At 43.8% G+C, this 14,125-nt stretch overlaps 1 protein-coding gene across 2 annotated transcripts in view; it reads left to right on the top strand.

Annotated features, from left to right (window-relative positions):
• The first annotated feature begins 228 nt into the window (after positions 1-228).
• Positions 229-14,125, top strand: part of PCCA (propionyl-CoA carboxylase subunit alpha) — a 397,106-nt gene continuing 383,209 nt past the window's right edge. For both annotated transcript variants that reach the window (XM_032881100.1, XM_032881099.1), the window contains exons 1-2: positions 229-364; positions 13,867-13,944. In XM_032881100.1, the coding sequence (XP_032736991.1) occupies positions 260-364; positions 13,867-13,944 (183 nt within the window). In that variant the 5' untranslated portion in view covers positions 229-259. The remainder of the gene's footprint in view (positions 365-13,866; positions 13,945-14,125) is intronic.

The following is a 14,125-nucleotide window of genomic DNA, read 5'->3' as shown; positions in this document are numbered from 1 at the left end:
TTTAACCCTAGCAGGCGCCGACCAGCTGCGGCTAGAACCCAGGCGCCCTCCCCGCCTCGGTCACCCCCGGGCCCGCTCGAACCCTCCCCCGCCCGCCGCGGATTTGCCGGGGTCGGCGGGTCGCCCCCCTTCCCCTCTTGCGCGACAGGGGGCGGGGCCGTGGTCCCGGCGCGTGATTGGCCGAAGCACAAACGCTCCCCTTCTCCGCCCCCTTCGGCGGGGTGAGAGGTCAGCGGAGCGCCGGTCGGCCGGGGCGACAATGGCGGGGCTCTGGGTGCGGATGGCGGTGCTGGTCGCGGCCGGACGGCGTGGGCGGCGATGGCAGCAGCCGCTGTTGAGGGGCGCAGCGCTGTGGACCCTGAAGGTGAGGAGCGACCGGGCGCGCCGCGGGCCTGCGCTTCGCTGGGCTGGCAGCCCGCACCGCCTGGGGGTGGCGGGTCGGGCGGAGAGCGCCCCGCGGTTATCCCCGCGGCGCCGCGGCCCGGTTCGGCAGCAGTCGGCGACTCTCGTCCCTCTCCCTGCGAGGTCGCGCTGGAGCGCCCCCGAGCCGGCGCCGCCCGCCGCAGCCCTTACCCCGAGGCTGGTGGAGGGCAGAGGGGCCCACCCAGCCGGCCGGCGTGCGCTTTCGGCTCGCGCGCGCGGGGAGCGGCTGACAGCGGTCGGCCGTGGTGTCCGTGCATTCCCGGGCGCCGGTTCTCCTGCCATAGCGGCTTCGGCGTGATCTCGAGCTTCCCAGCGTGAATTTCTAAGGGTCCTTACAGTTTCCATTTTCTCTTGCCTCTTTCCAAATTTGAAGGGACGCTGAATTGCCGCCCAAGTAGAGTTAGGGTTGTGAGTTTTTCTCAACCTTTAAAGTATCTGCGATGGCAAGATTGCTGCTACCTTTTACGTTTGAGAGCCTATTTTAATTGTATCACATCGTGGTATGCTGTATATGCACCCTGTGCATTTATTTTCCTTTTCTCTGTGGTAGTTAGCCGGAGTTTTGTACTGCGCTAAACACATTTGCCACTGTTCTGTGTGTCCCAGGGTTTCGTGGTGGCAGCCTTGGCTCATATGTTGGAGTGTTTGTGGGTGGCCGTTAACACTTTCTCTTGAAAATGGAGTCTCTTACTGTTTCTGAGCAAAGACTACCTTACTTTATTAATAGGGTTTTTTAAGTCATTGGAACAAATTCCTTAAAATGAAAGTCTCCCTGAAAACCACCTGTCATCTGGTTCACTCTGCTTGTTAAACTTCCTTTAAAAAAAAAAAAAATCTAAAAATAGCCACACAATGTGATTTATTGTCACTGAACTCTAGAATTGGAAGACACTTTAGAGATGATCTGGCCAATCCAACTCTTTTAAAGAGGGGGGAACAGAGCCCCAGGTGAGCAGTGGGGGAGCTGGTGCTGGAAAAGGAAGTAAGCACCTGTTTTAGCTTACGGTCAACTTTGGAATGCCACTCTGAAAATACACAGCGTTCTTTGTGTTGCCACAAAATTTACTGTTTTTAAATGCTCTCTGTAATCATTTGTTGGCCCTATCGGTTGCAGTTGCCAAGACTCTTAGGCAATTTATGTAGGAGACAGCATAGTGTAGTGGAAAGGTATGGGCTTTGGAGACGCACAGATGAAGTTTTGCCTAGTATTAGACAAGTCACTTTGCTAGGCCTCGGCTTCTTCCTTTCAGCTGCTTTTTTATTCAACAAGTCTTTGTTGGATTATTTCCTGTGTTCCATTGATAGGGAACAAATATCGTTTCTGCTCTCTTGGACATTTTAGTCTATTAGGGATAGACAAATAAGTGTAAAATGCTATTAGGGGAAAGGTCTTGGTGCTGTAAGGAAATAAAAGTGGAGGGATTTGACCGAGTCGGATTTGACCGGGTCGAGATTTTGAGCTCTGTGTCAGAGTTACTGTTCTGGTGTTTTACTGGAATTAATTTATTAAATCCTCACAACAACTATAGAATCCCCGTTTATAGGTGAAGAGATTGAGGCACGCAGTGTTACGTAATCTGCTCAAAGCTGTGGAATTAATGGCAGAACTAGGATTTAGAACTCCAGTACTGTTACCCTCAGTCATGCTACACAGCTGAAGGGAAAGAAGCATTTTCCTTTGCCAGTGAAAACTTAAACAAGTTTGGAAGGGTAAAGTGACCTTTTGTAGGTAAAGAGAGAAGAGAAGGGTGTTGGCATATGTAAAGGTCCTGTGGCTGGAGGGAATGACAAGGTAGAAGCACTGAGAAAAACCTGGTGGTGTGCAGAGATTGATAGGTGGTTGTAGGGAGGTAGGTACGAATAAGATCATTCTGTGCTTTGTAGATCAAATTATTTGTTTTAATCTTTATCTTTTAGTAATGGGAAGCCATTCCTGTTGGAGGCAGGAGGGATCACACTGATGTTTTAGATTGGTGAGGGTGAGGGGAAAGGTGTTACGGTACGTATTGCTATACACTTACAGTACACTATTATGTAATATGTGGGCTTTGATTTTTTTTTTTCCTCCTTTCAGTGTGTCGGCAGAGACGCCATCTTGTCTATTTCTGTGTTTTTAGTGAAGTTTTGGACCCAGTAGATGCTGGATGTGTGGTAGTACTGACTGGAGTAGAGTTAACATTTGTGCCAAGAAGGAATTCCTCCTTCTTGGTGGGAGGTGGGAGGAATCTCAGGAGTTCACAGTTACTTCAGGGGAAGAACTTGGAAGACCTTGAATTGCTGCTTAGCTTCTTTCTGTCCCTCCCTTTCATGAATTGAAATGTGCTCTACTAGCCTGCATTTGAAGCAGAACCATTTGAAAATTTTATTCCTCTCATTCCTCTTTCCACTCCTGCTAAGCATTGGGTCGGCTAGAAGGCAGCCTGGCAATTCCAGACCTTAGTGGAATCATTCTTTTAGCCAGTTAACAGAAGTTTGTTTGCTTTTAGGGTATATGTAGAGTTCACCTTTTAGTCTTACTTGTTTTGTGTATTAGCCTTTCAAACACGTTCTGTTTAAATACCTAGTTTTTTTCTCCTGTCTGCATTTTTCAGGGGCTCAGGGACCATGGTTTTATGGTGATTGCTACAGTTGATTGAACATCTGTGTCCCTTACATGGTTTTGAGATGTACTATCTCTTACCCATCTGACAACTAGGTAAAAAGTTGCAGTTTTACAATGAGGAAACAAAGTTCAGCAGTTAAGTAACTAGCTTTAGGGCTCCGGAGAGGTAGGATATAAATCTTGGGTGGCATGATTTCCAAACTTGCTTTTACAATTACAAATTCTCTCTCATTTGAGTGATGGTCTCATTATATGGTGCCTGCACAGAACTTAAATGCTTAAGCTTTATGTTCCTTAAAATCCAAGAATTTCTTTCCTAGTCATGAAAAAGAATGTTGAAGCCTATCCGAATGCTTTAGAATTGCCGGGAGGTAAATCTTTCCAATGTGCTGATAGATTTCTTTCTTCCTTCCTTCCTTCCTTCCTCTTTCTTTCTTTCTTTCTTTCTTTTTTTTAAATTGTTTTTTTATTAACATATAATGTATTATTAGCCCCAGGGGTACAGGTCTGTGAATCACCAGGTTTACACACTTCACAGCACTCACCATAGCACATACCTTCCCCAGTGTCCATAACCCAACCTCCCTCTCCCTACCCCCCTCCCCCTGGCAACCCTCAGTATGTTTTGTGAGATTAAGAGTCTCATGGTTTGTCTCCATCCCGATCCCATCTTGTTTCATTTATTCCTTTCCTAACCCCCAGACCCCCCAGATTGCCTCTCAACTTCCTCATATCAGGGAGATCATATGATAATTGTCTTTCTCTGATTGACTTATTTCGTTTGGCATAATACCCTCTAGTTCCATCCATGTTGTCACAAATGGCAAGATTTCATTTCTTCTGATGGCTGCATAGTATTCCATTGTGTGTGTGTGTGTGTGTGTGTGTGTGTGTGTATATATATATATATATATATGTATATATATATATATGCTACATCTCTTTATCCATTCATCTGTTGGTGGACATCTAGGTTCTTTCCATAGTTTGGCTGTTGTGGACATTGCTGCTGTAAACATTCAGGTGCATGTGCCCCTTTGGATCACTACATTTGTATCTTTAGGGTAAATACCCAGTAGTGCGATTGCTGGGTCATAGGGTAGCTCTATTTTCAACTTTTTGAGGAACCTCCATGCTGTTCTCCAGAGTGGCTGCACCAGCTTGTGCTGATAGATTTCTGACAATCACTTGGGAAGAAAAATTTTCTAAGATTATTACAGAAACCAGTTTCTGGTATAATAAAATGCTATGGACATTTGTGTATCTATATATCTGCTTTTTGGATTTTATTTTGTTCTTAAGATGTTCACAGGGTGCCTGGATGGTGCAGCTGGTTAAGCCTTGAGCTCTAGTTTCAGCTCAGGTGGTGATCTTGGGGTTGTGGGTTTGAGCCTACTTTGGGCTCTGTGCTCAGTGTGGAGTCTTCTTGTGTTTTTCTCTCACTCTCTCTGTCCCTACCTCCCTCCTTCTCTCTCTCAAGTAAACAAAAAAATCTTAAAAATAAAAAAAGAGGTTCAGAACAGAGGAATAATTGGTAAAACACTTTTCTAAATAAGGAGGAAAGATAGGGGACAGTTTGATCAAAAGAGTGAGGGAAAAGGAGTTGTTCAAATGATTCCAGTCTTTTTTAAAAGATTTTATTTTTTTAACATAATCTCTACACCCAACGTAGGACTTAACTCATAACCCCGCTATCAAGAGTTGTGAGCTCTACTGCCTGAGCCAGCCAGCCACTCCTGGGTGTTGTATGATTTTAAAAAATGATTTATTTTGGGGCGCCTGGGTGGCTCAGTCAAAAAAGCGTCTGCTTTTGACTCAGGTCATGATCCCAGGGTCCTGGGATCAAGCTCCGCATCGTGCTCTCTCTCACTCTCTGTTAAATAAATAATAATAAAATATAATAAATGTATAATAATATATAATATACGTTACATATCATTTTAATATATATTTATATTTGTATAATATATATTTATATATAAATCATTTAAAAAAGACTATTTATATTTTATTTTTATAATAATTATAAAAATAAAATATAAATAAAATCTTTTTAAAAAATAATTTATTTTAAATTCCTATTGACATTTTAATTAATTATTAAAGATTTTACTTATTTATTTGACAGAGAGAGAGCTACAGTGAGAAAGGGAGCACAAGCAGGGGGAGTGGGAGAGGGAGAAACAGGCTTCCTGCTGATCAGGGAGCCTGATGGAGGGCTTGACCCCAAGACCCTGGGACCATGACCCGAGCCGGAGGCAGACGCTTAATGACTGAGCCACCCAGGTGCCCCGACATTTTTATTTTTAGAAGAAGACAGAAACTGTGATGGAGTCAGTATTAAAATCAAAATAGAAGTGAATTTCAAAAATGTTGGAAGATACAGAGTTATAATTTCAGTCAGGAAAACTAATACAGCGTCCGTGGGATACAGCTGGTGGCTTAAAACAACACACATTTATTCCTGCACAGTTATGGAGGCTAGAAGTTGGAAACCAAGATGTTGGGAAGACCATGCTTCCTCTGAAGGCTCCAGTGAGGCGTGCCTCTTTATCTCATTGAGCTTCCGGGGGCTCTAGCCATCGCTTAGCTTGTGGCTCCGTTCCTCCAATCTCTGCCTGTGCCCTCACATGGCCTTCCCTTCCTTCTCCCTGTGTGTCTCCTCCTCCTCCTCCTCTTCTTCTTCTTCTTCTTTTTTAAGGTTTTATTTATTTGAGAGCAAACCCAAACTGCAGGGGGAGAGGCAGAGGGAAAGAGGGAGAAGCAGGCTCCCTCTTGAGCAGGGCGCCTGACATGGGGCTCCATCCCAGGACCCTGGGATCATGATCCAAGTCGAAGGCAGGGGCTTAATTAACTGACTAAGCCTCCCAGGCGACCCTTCTTTCTTTTCTAAGGATACTTGTCTTTGGATTTAGGGCCATGACAGGCTCCAGGATGATCTCATCTTGAAACCTTTAAATACATCAGCAAAGACCCTTTTCCCCAAAGAGGTCACAGTCACAAATTCTAGGACATGGACACATCATTTTGGGGTGCAACATTCAACCCACCACACCTGTTGTGTGCCAGGTGCTGTCTGTGCTGTGGTATAGCAGTGAACGTTTCTGCCCTCACTGTGGTTATATCCAAGTAGAGGACACTGCCCATGGTCACAGAAATAGATAAGTTCAAAGAGTATAGTAAGTTCAAAGGGCTCTGAAAGGAAAAAAAAATAGGATAATGGGATAAAGAGTTGTGGCGATGTTGAGAGCTGGTTACCTAAAGAAAATAGCAGAGACATTTCTGAACATGTGGCATTTGAAGGGAAAACGGACCCAGCCTACCCTGTGACAGTCTTGGGCACTAGCGGTTAATTTAAAGTTTTCTAGTACTCACATTAAAAAAGTAAAACAAGGGGGGTGGTGCCTGGGTGGCTCAGTGGGTTAAAGCCTTTGCCTTCGGCTCAGGTCATGGTCTCAGGGTCCTGGGATCCAGCGCGGAATCGGGCTCTCTGCTCAGCAGGGAGCCTGCTTCCTCCTCTCTCTGCCTGCTTCTCTGCCTGCTTGTGATCTCCATCTGTCAAATAAATAAATAAAATCTTTAAAAAAAAAAAAGAAAAGTAAAACAAGGGGCGGCTGGGTGATACAGTCGCTTAAGCATCCAGCCTTTGGTTTCGGCTCAGTCCTGATCAGGGTCGTGAGATTGAGTGGCATGTGTGGCTCCCCATTCCGTGAGGAGTCTGCTTGAGATTCTCTCTTTCCCTCTCCCTCTGTCCCTTCCCGGTGTGCCGTCTCTCTCTCTCAAACAAATAAGAAAATTCTTAAAAAAAAAAAAAAAAAAAGTAAAGCAAGGTGAGATTAATATTAGTGTATTTTGTTTAACTCAGTATATTTAAAATATTATTTCAACATATATGTTAAAAATATTAATGGAGCCTTTTGCATTGTTTTGGCATTAAACCTCCAGATCTGGTGTGTTATTTTATACGTGGAGCACATTGGAATGTGGACTGGTGCATTTCAAATGCTCGGTGGCTGTATATGGCTGGTGCTGCCATATTGGACAGCCCATTCTTAAATACCAGATGGCACGACTCAATTGGTCCCACCTTGAGGTGAGTGGGGATGGCCTTTTGAACCCCCTTGCTAGCCAGTCATTGGCTGTAGGCTGAGAAGGGGTAGCTCCCTGGCATGATGGAGAACTCGTGTCTGGTTCAGGCAACTTGGCCAGACTAGGGAGCAGGTGTGCGTGGTGCGTAGTCAACGCAGCAGCTGGGGGTGCTGTGCTGCTTGCTCCAGGTGGGCCCCCGCAGCATCTGCTACAGGTGGGGTGGGAAGAAGGGCCTGGTGGGGGGCCGGATGGGGGGATGAAATTTCAGAGCTGGTGTGTATAGTTTCCTGGTGCTCTAACTTCGTGGAGGCAGAGCCAGAGAATCGGGAGCGTCATCGTCTCTCAGATACCAGGTATCCAACCTCGATTTTGACAGAAGGTCATGCTGCTGAGGCTCCAAAGACTGAATAGTTAGTGGCTGTTTTGAAGAAAAAGCTGTGCTTAAGTGAAAAAGCCTGACTTCAGTGTTTCTGGAGGGCGTTCCCGAGGAAGGTCTCTACTGTTAAAATGCTGCTGTAAATACTGAGCTGGTGCTTCCTAGCTCCGTGTCCTGAAACATGGAGGGGACCTTTCCTTGGAAAGTTTGAAGCTGAAGCACTAGCTAATGTTGAACTTTACCTTGGTAAGATCACCTTCTGGCTCCATGTTAATCCCCAGCTTTGAGGCTCGTGGCTGCTTTGAAGCAGAGCACGTCCTGATGATGAATTAGCCTGTTAGCGGACGGAAGCGCTACCGGGAACGCCACTGTGGATGTGCTGGGAATAGCAGTAACTTTGGTTTTTGCATTAGCGTTTGTTTTTAAAGTTTTTTTTTTTATTTTTTATTTATTGATTTGACAGAGAGAGATCACAAGTAGACAGAGAGGCAGGCAGAGAGAGAGAGAGAGAGAGAGAGAGAGAGAAGCAGGCTCCCTGCCGAGCAGAGAGCCCGATGCGGGACTCGATCCCAGGACCCTGAGATCATGACCTGAGCCGAAGGCAGTGGCTTAAACCACTGAGCCACCCAGGCGCTCCTAGTGTTTGTTTTTAAACTAGTGTTTACTTTTTTCGTTTTTTAAAGATAAGCCTGTAAGATTTACTCGTTTGAGCTGCCACCTGAGGCCATGTTCTGAATGTGAAAACAGGCGCTGTGTTCGAAAAACATGTATTTCCCTGTTTGCAATGACTGGTAGGCTTGTATCCAGTTTGTTGAAAAGCTGTAGCATTTCTCCCTTTTTTTGGGTAACAGGTTTTTTTTTTCCCCTTTAAGATTTTATTTATTTGACAGAGATCTCAAAGAGGCAGAGAAGCAGGCAGAGAGAGGGGAGAAGCAGGCTGCCTGCTGAGCAGAGAGCCCCAGGCGGGGCTCAATCCCAGGTATTAAACCCCAGGTATTAAAATCCCAGGGATCATGACCCAAACTGAAGGCAGAGGCTTTAACCCACCGAGTCACCCAGGTGCCTCTTGGGTAGCAGTTACTGTGTGCTTACTGTAACATGCAAATCTGACTGTGGGCCCGAGCTCTTGACTATCATTGCTCCAAAGGTAACTCCCAAATGGTCTGGTACAACTTTAAGAAGGGGACAGCTGCATTACTGGGTTTAGTTATTGCTTAATATCATATTTTGTTGGCGCTTTACAGTCTGTAAAGATTTATGTGATCCTTTTAATAGCTGTGGGAAAGCCGGGAGTTGTCTTCACATTTTATTGAAAGGAAATTGGGGTCCAGAGAAACGATTTGCCCAAGTGGGGCGTAACTGTGAGGCAGGGGAGCTAAGAGCGGACTCAGGTCTTGTGACTCTTGGAGGTTCTGCTTCTTGCCATGGGCCACACTGTGAGCCATTTCTTTTCTAAGTGTGGGAAATAGATGCAATCTTTACCTTATAGAAGGGAACCAATGGTAAGGGGTAATTGGGAAGTCATTTGTACACACTGACCTTTCTCCTTTTGCCTGTGATAGGCTAAACAGTCTTTAGAGTTGGAGTTGGTTCATCAGGTTTTTCCCTAGGACTCCTCCTTTTAGGAAGTACCTTTAAAGAATCTGGACTGCAGGCACCTGGGTGGCTCACTCGGTTTAGTGTCAAACTCCTGATCTCAGCTCAGGTCTTGATCTTGTGGTTGTGAGTTCAAGCCTCCAGCATGGAGCCTACTTAAAGTTTTTTGGCGCCTGTGTGGCTCAGATGGTTAAGCCTCTGCCTTCGGCTCAGGTCATGATCTCAGAGTTCTGGGATCCTGCTTCTCCCTCTCCCTCTGCTGCTCCCCCTGCTTGTGTTCTCTCACTCTGTCAAATAAATAAAATCTTAAAAAATTCTTTTTTGTGTTGGGCTTGTAGTCAGTTAGTTACATGCTTAACAAAAATAATAAAATTCCGTGTAGAGGTTCAAATTAGCATATTTCTACAGTTCTCTGTATTAAAAAAAAAATTTAGGGGCCTCTGGCTGGCTCAGTTGCTGGAGCATGCAGCTTCTAATCTTGGGGTTGTGAATTCCACCCCCACATTGGGTGTAGAGATTACAGAAATAAATAGAAAAATTTTATCTTATATCTCTATAGAATTATCTGATTTTTGGCTTGTATTCTTCATAACTTTGGGCTTCCATGAAGGTCTGCTGGGAGTGAACAGCAATAGGCAAAGCTTTTATGGGGCCAGCTACAAACCAGTTCAGACTGGCTGTGGAAGTGGCCCAAGCACTTGTTTTTTCTTTATAGTTCAGGTGTTATAGTTCTGTTTGGATCATTTCTACTTTTAGTTATTTCGCTAACTGGGGAATCCATGTTTTTTAATATTTGGGGCCATATTATCACAAATTCACATGTGTACAAGATATGTGTGTGTGTGTATATATTTGTACTGATGGTAAGATACAGTCTTAGATCTTCAGAATCAAGTATTTTACATAGTAATAAAAGATTCCAAAAAACCAGCTCGATCACTTAGATACAGTCTACAGCTCCTACATTTTGGCCAGGTGTAACTTAGAGGGGATTTAACTTTAGGAACTGTGGCATAGACATATTTTAGTCTAGTGTTGGTTTCCTAAAGATAAGTATAGTATAATTGAGTCAGCTGACCCAAACATTGCTCAGAGTTTGGCCACTTGAGATTTCTGAATGGTTCTGGGAGAGAAACTTTCTCCTTTTGGGGTAAGTTTAGCTTGTTCTTCATGGGCTCATCTCATGAAAAAGAGTTCTGAGGTTTTTATTCCCAGAGGTAGCCTAGAAACTTAATGCATAATTCATATTTATTAAAATCTATGCAATTAGCTCTATTTCTATCAAGTAGCTTTGCATGTTTGTTCCTCTTGGAGTAGTTTAGCAGTGAGATCTGGGTCCCCACGTTCTTGGCCTGCATGTTGACTTTGGTTGGATAGATTGCATTTTCTCCCATGATCGTCAGAGTTTTGTACATGTTAGATATCCCTGTGTTCTGCTCTTGCTTTTGGATAATAGTGGCTTTTGTTAGTAAGAGACCTTATCGAAGCTTTCCTTCTTAGAAGAGAGCAGAGGGGTCAGAGTGGTTGGTTCAAGTCCTAGAGTTAGGGTTAGAACTCAGATTTCTTCTCCTGTAGTTTTTTTTTTTTTAAATAAAGACTTTATTTATTTATTTGACAGAGAGAGAACCAGTGAGAGATGGAACACAAGCAGGGGAGCAGCAGAGGTAGAGGGAGAAGCAGGCTTCCCACCGAGCAGGCAGCCTGATGTGGGTCTCGATCTAAGGACCCTGGGATCATGACCTGATGCTTAACAATGAGCCACCCAGGCACCCCCTCCCATAGTTCTTTGCTGGGTGTCAGACTGCCTTATTTATTTATTTGAGAAAGAGAGAGCGCTCAAGAGTGCATAGAGGAAGAGGGAGAAGCAGACTCCCCACTGAACAGGGAGCCCAAGCCAGAGCTCAATCCCAGGACCCTGGGATTGAGACCTGAGCCAAGGGCAGCTGCTTAACCAGCTGAGCCCCCCAGGCGCCCCCAGGCGGCTCTTCGCAGGTTCCCTTCCCCAGACATGAACATCACTGTTGTTCTCACTCTCTGCAGCTGATTCGAATACCTCACATGTCCACCTCAGGTTGTCTTGTCTCTGGAAGACGCACATTTGGTTTTTGCCCATTGGGTTTTTGCCATCAGGATTCACTTACAGCCTTTATTTGTTAGTGATGAAAGACAGGTTTTTGTCATTTGTAAAAGTATTATGTTGATGTGTTTATGCAGCAGACCATTATGTGCCTTACAGTATTAGGGAGAATTTGTAAAAATGTAAACTATTTTGTTGTTACATTTTATAAAATGGATAGGAAGCTGGTATATTTACTTTGTGTAAATATCCCCGTGCTGCCTTGCTGCAGTATAAATCTGAGAAATTCCCAGGGAGCTTTTGCTTTTCTTTATTCTTAAAATTTGTTTTCTTAGTTTGTTTTCTGCTTTGGCTGAGGCTGTAAACACAAGACCTGATTTTTCCAGGGAAGAAGTATTACCTTTATCCTACTAAGTCTGGTGTAGGAGTAAATATGTCTGTTCTGCTGAAGGCAGTGGAAGACTGAATTTTTATTTGGGCACATAGAGAGTGGCGAGACCCTCCAGGTAAATTTTTGTTTCCTCCTCAAATCCTGTCTTTTCAGAGACATCGGTGTTAATGTGGGAGGTCTGTTATTTTTTTATTTTCTCAAAATAAACTCCAGAATCCTTTGAATGGATCTAAGCTTAAATCTTGCAACCATTGCAACCTAGCCTGAGGACTTGACAAATTAAAATTCTCTGGATTCCCGGGCGCCTGGGTGGCTCAGTGGGTTAAAGCCTCTGCCTTTGGCTCAGGTCATGGTCCCAGGGTCCTGGGATCGAGGCCCGCATCGGGCTCTCTGCTTGGCAGGGAGCCTGCTTCCTCCTCTCTCTCTGACTGCCTCTCTGCCTACTTGTGATCTCTCTCTCTCTGTCAAATAAATAAATAAAATCTTAAAAAAAAAATTCTCTGGATTCCCTTTACTCATTTTTCTTTAAGATTTTATTTATTCATTTGAGAGAGGGAGACAAAGCACAAGCAGGGGGAGAGGCAGAGGGAGAAGCAAGACGCCCCACTGAGCTGGAGCCCGATATGGGGCTCCGTGCCAGGACCTGGAGATCACGACCTGAGCCACCCAGGTGTGCACCTCCCCTTACTCATTTTTAAAATTGGGCCTAGGGGCGCCTGGGTGGCTCAGTGGGTTAATGCCTCTACCTTTGGCTCAAGTCATGATATCGGGGTCCTGAGATCGAGCCCCACATTGGGCTCACTGCTGAGTGGGGAGCCTGATTCCCCCTGTCTCTCTGCCTGCCTCTCTGCCTCCTTGTGATTTCTGTCTGTCAAATAAATAAAAAAATAAAAAAATAAAAAAAAATTGGGCCTAATACTCTTGAACATAGAGGGATGTCTGAAGGTGTGCAAGAGTGAGTTTTGGTCTTTAGAAGGGATGGAGTATGGAGTGTGTTTTCCAGTCTCAGACCATTGTCTTAACTAGTCTTTTACCTGATACTGTGGGCTTCATTGTCTAAAGTGTATCTTTCTTATTACCTTCATTTTTTAAAAAAAGATTTATTTGAGAGTGAGAATGTGAGCCAGCTAGCCAGCCTGAGAGAGCACAAGGTGGAAAGTGAGGGAGGGGCAGAGGGAGAGGGAAAAGCAGACTCCCCTTGAGCTGGGAGCCCGACATGGGGCTTAATCCCAGGCCCCTGGGATCATGACCAGAGCCCAGCAGAAGGGAGCTGCTTGACTGAGCCACCCAGGCTCCCATTACCTTCACTTTTGTATTAAGATTACATTTTGTAATTTGGGGCTTGATGCTTTACCAATTATATGAATTTTTGAGTTTATTGAAAAATGTTGCTATAAAAACATTTGCTTCTTAATTGCTTTGTCTTCTTAGAAAGTCCTAAGAGGCACTCCCCCTACCTTCTTTTCATCTTTTTTTTTTTTTTTTTTGGATCTAGCTTTATCAGTGACTACTGGGTAAATTGTTCTCTTAAATCTTTGACTATAAATTTTATTAGTGATGATTGCTCATGTTTTAAAGCCTTAAGATATATTTTTTCCACAAACATTTATAATAATGAAGTAGAGGTGAACTTGATTATTGCCATTACCTTTTCACTGTACCAGAAAAAGTGAAATAAGAAATCATGTTCAAGATAACAGCAAACAAAAAGTTGTATTACTTTCCGGTCCCTGCTAAAATGGAAGCTCCTTAAAAGCCAAGACTCTTATCTTATGTTGTATGAGGTTCAGTGTGGTAGGTGACCTTATGATCCTGCTGTGTCAGTCTGCCTAATCAGACCTTTTTTTTTCAAATTTTATTTGACCCATTGACCTTTGTGTTTTTTTAAAGTTTTTATTTTAATTCCAGCTAACATACATTTTGTTGTATTAGTTTCAGATGTACGGTATAGTGATTCAACACTTCTACGTATGCCCCAGTGCTTATCACAAGTACACTCTTTAATCTCCCACCCCTCTGGTAACCGTCAGTTCTCTATAATTAAGATTGACCCATTGACTCTTATTTTACTTTTCTAGAGATCCTTCTGATGCCTTTTGGTTTCTCTTGTGTGCCAAAGGGATATGTCTGAAGTTATGATTTATCTTCCACAGTTAGGGCATGTGGCTTGGAACTACATACATTGATTGGTAAAATATTTTAGGTAGAAGCATACTGGAAGAATTACACTGAAAAAAAATATTTTTAAAGCCCATTCAAGTATCTGTAATTCATTTCACTTATTTTTTTTATTTTTTTTTTTTTTTTGGTAGCATGTTCCACACTACTCAAGACCGCACTTAATGGTGTCCCGTCGTCTCTGTTCAGCAGGATTTGATTCTAATGAAAAAGTAAGTATTTAAATACTTTGAATAGCAAAGTTATAATGGTTTTACTTTGTCTCCATGCTGTGTTCACTGGACAGATTGTAAATTTTATTAGTGATGTGTAATTACTGCTCTAATGTCATAGATTTTATAGGTGCTCGATCTTCTTTCTTCATTGTGGGCCACAATCTGAGTCTTAAATTTG

The sequence above is a fragment of the Lontra canadensis genome, unplaced genomic scaffold (genome assembly GCF_010015895.1).
Source record: "Lontra canadensis isolate GAN:19392208 unplaced genomic scaffold, GSC_riverotter_1.0 scaffold73, whole genome shotgun sequence".
NCBI lineage: Eukaryota > Metazoa > Chordata > Mammalia > Carnivora > Mustelidae > Lontra > Lontra canadensis.
The sequence above is the reverse complement of the archived record's forward strand: the minus strand, read 5'-3'. Positions and strand labels throughout refer to the sequence as shown.